The 705-nt window shown below is 64.0% G+C and overlaps 1 protein-coding gene across 1 annotated transcript in view; it reads left to right on the forward strand.

Annotated features, from left to right (window-relative positions):
• The window catches only part of ZFPM1 (zinc finger protein, FOG family member 1), a 70,601-nt gene extending 70,133 nt beyond the window's left edge, over positions 1–468 (forward strand). The window contains exon 23 of the mRNA XM_012657662.1: positions 249–468. Within this exon, the coding sequence (XP_012513116.1) occupies positions 249–468 (220 nt within the window). The remainder of the gene's footprint in view (positions 1–248) is intronic.
• The last annotated feature ends 237 nt before the right edge of the window (positions 469–705 follow it).

Raw genomic sequence — 705 nt, forward strand, 5'->3', positions numbered from 1 at the left:
TTTTTGTAGATATGGGATCTCACTATGTTGCCCTCCTTGCTTCAAGCAGTCCTCCCATCTCGGTCTCCCAAAGTGCTGAGATTACAGGCATGAGCCACTGCACCTGGCCAAAAAGATTCTTACATGTCTTCTTAGACATATGTACTTTATCGCCGCCGCCGCCACCGCCGCCCCTCTGGGGAGTGACTCCAGGACGCCTTCGCAGAGACACGGGGGAGTGTGGGGGGAATGCCACCCGGCCCAACCAGCTGCAGCCCGCGGCCCGGCCCGCCCCCATCGCCGCCGCCGCCACCGCCCTCCCTCTCGGACAAGGGCGTGCAGACCCCGGGCAAGGGCGCGCCGGTGCCCGTGCCCAACGGCAACCACAGGTACTGCCGTCTGTGCAACATCAAGTTCAGCAGCCTGTCCACCTTCATCGCCCACAAGAAGTATTACTGCTCCTCGCACGCCGCCGAGCACGTGAAGTGAGCACCACACTACAGACTGGAGAAGCTTTGCACGCCCCGTCGGGAGCAGGGCCCCCCACCCCGCCGGGACTCCCGCTCCGGGGAAGCTCACCAAGCACAGGCCTCGGCAGAGGGGGCTGCCGGGGGCAGCGCCCGCCCGGACCCTTGGCACTTAATAAAGAAGTTCAGTTTGATGAGCACAATGGCGGAGCAGCCTGGTTCTCTGAGCAGCGGGGCCCGGGGCCCACAAGCCCACACA

Source organism: Propithecus coquereli, unplaced genomic scaffold (assembly GCF_000956105.1).
Source record: "Propithecus coquereli isolate 6110/MARCELLA unplaced genomic scaffold, Pcoq_1.0 Scaffold557, whole genome shotgun sequence".
NCBI classification, from domain to species: Eukaryota; Metazoa; Chordata; class Mammalia; order Primates; family Indriidae; genus Propithecus; species Propithecus coquereli.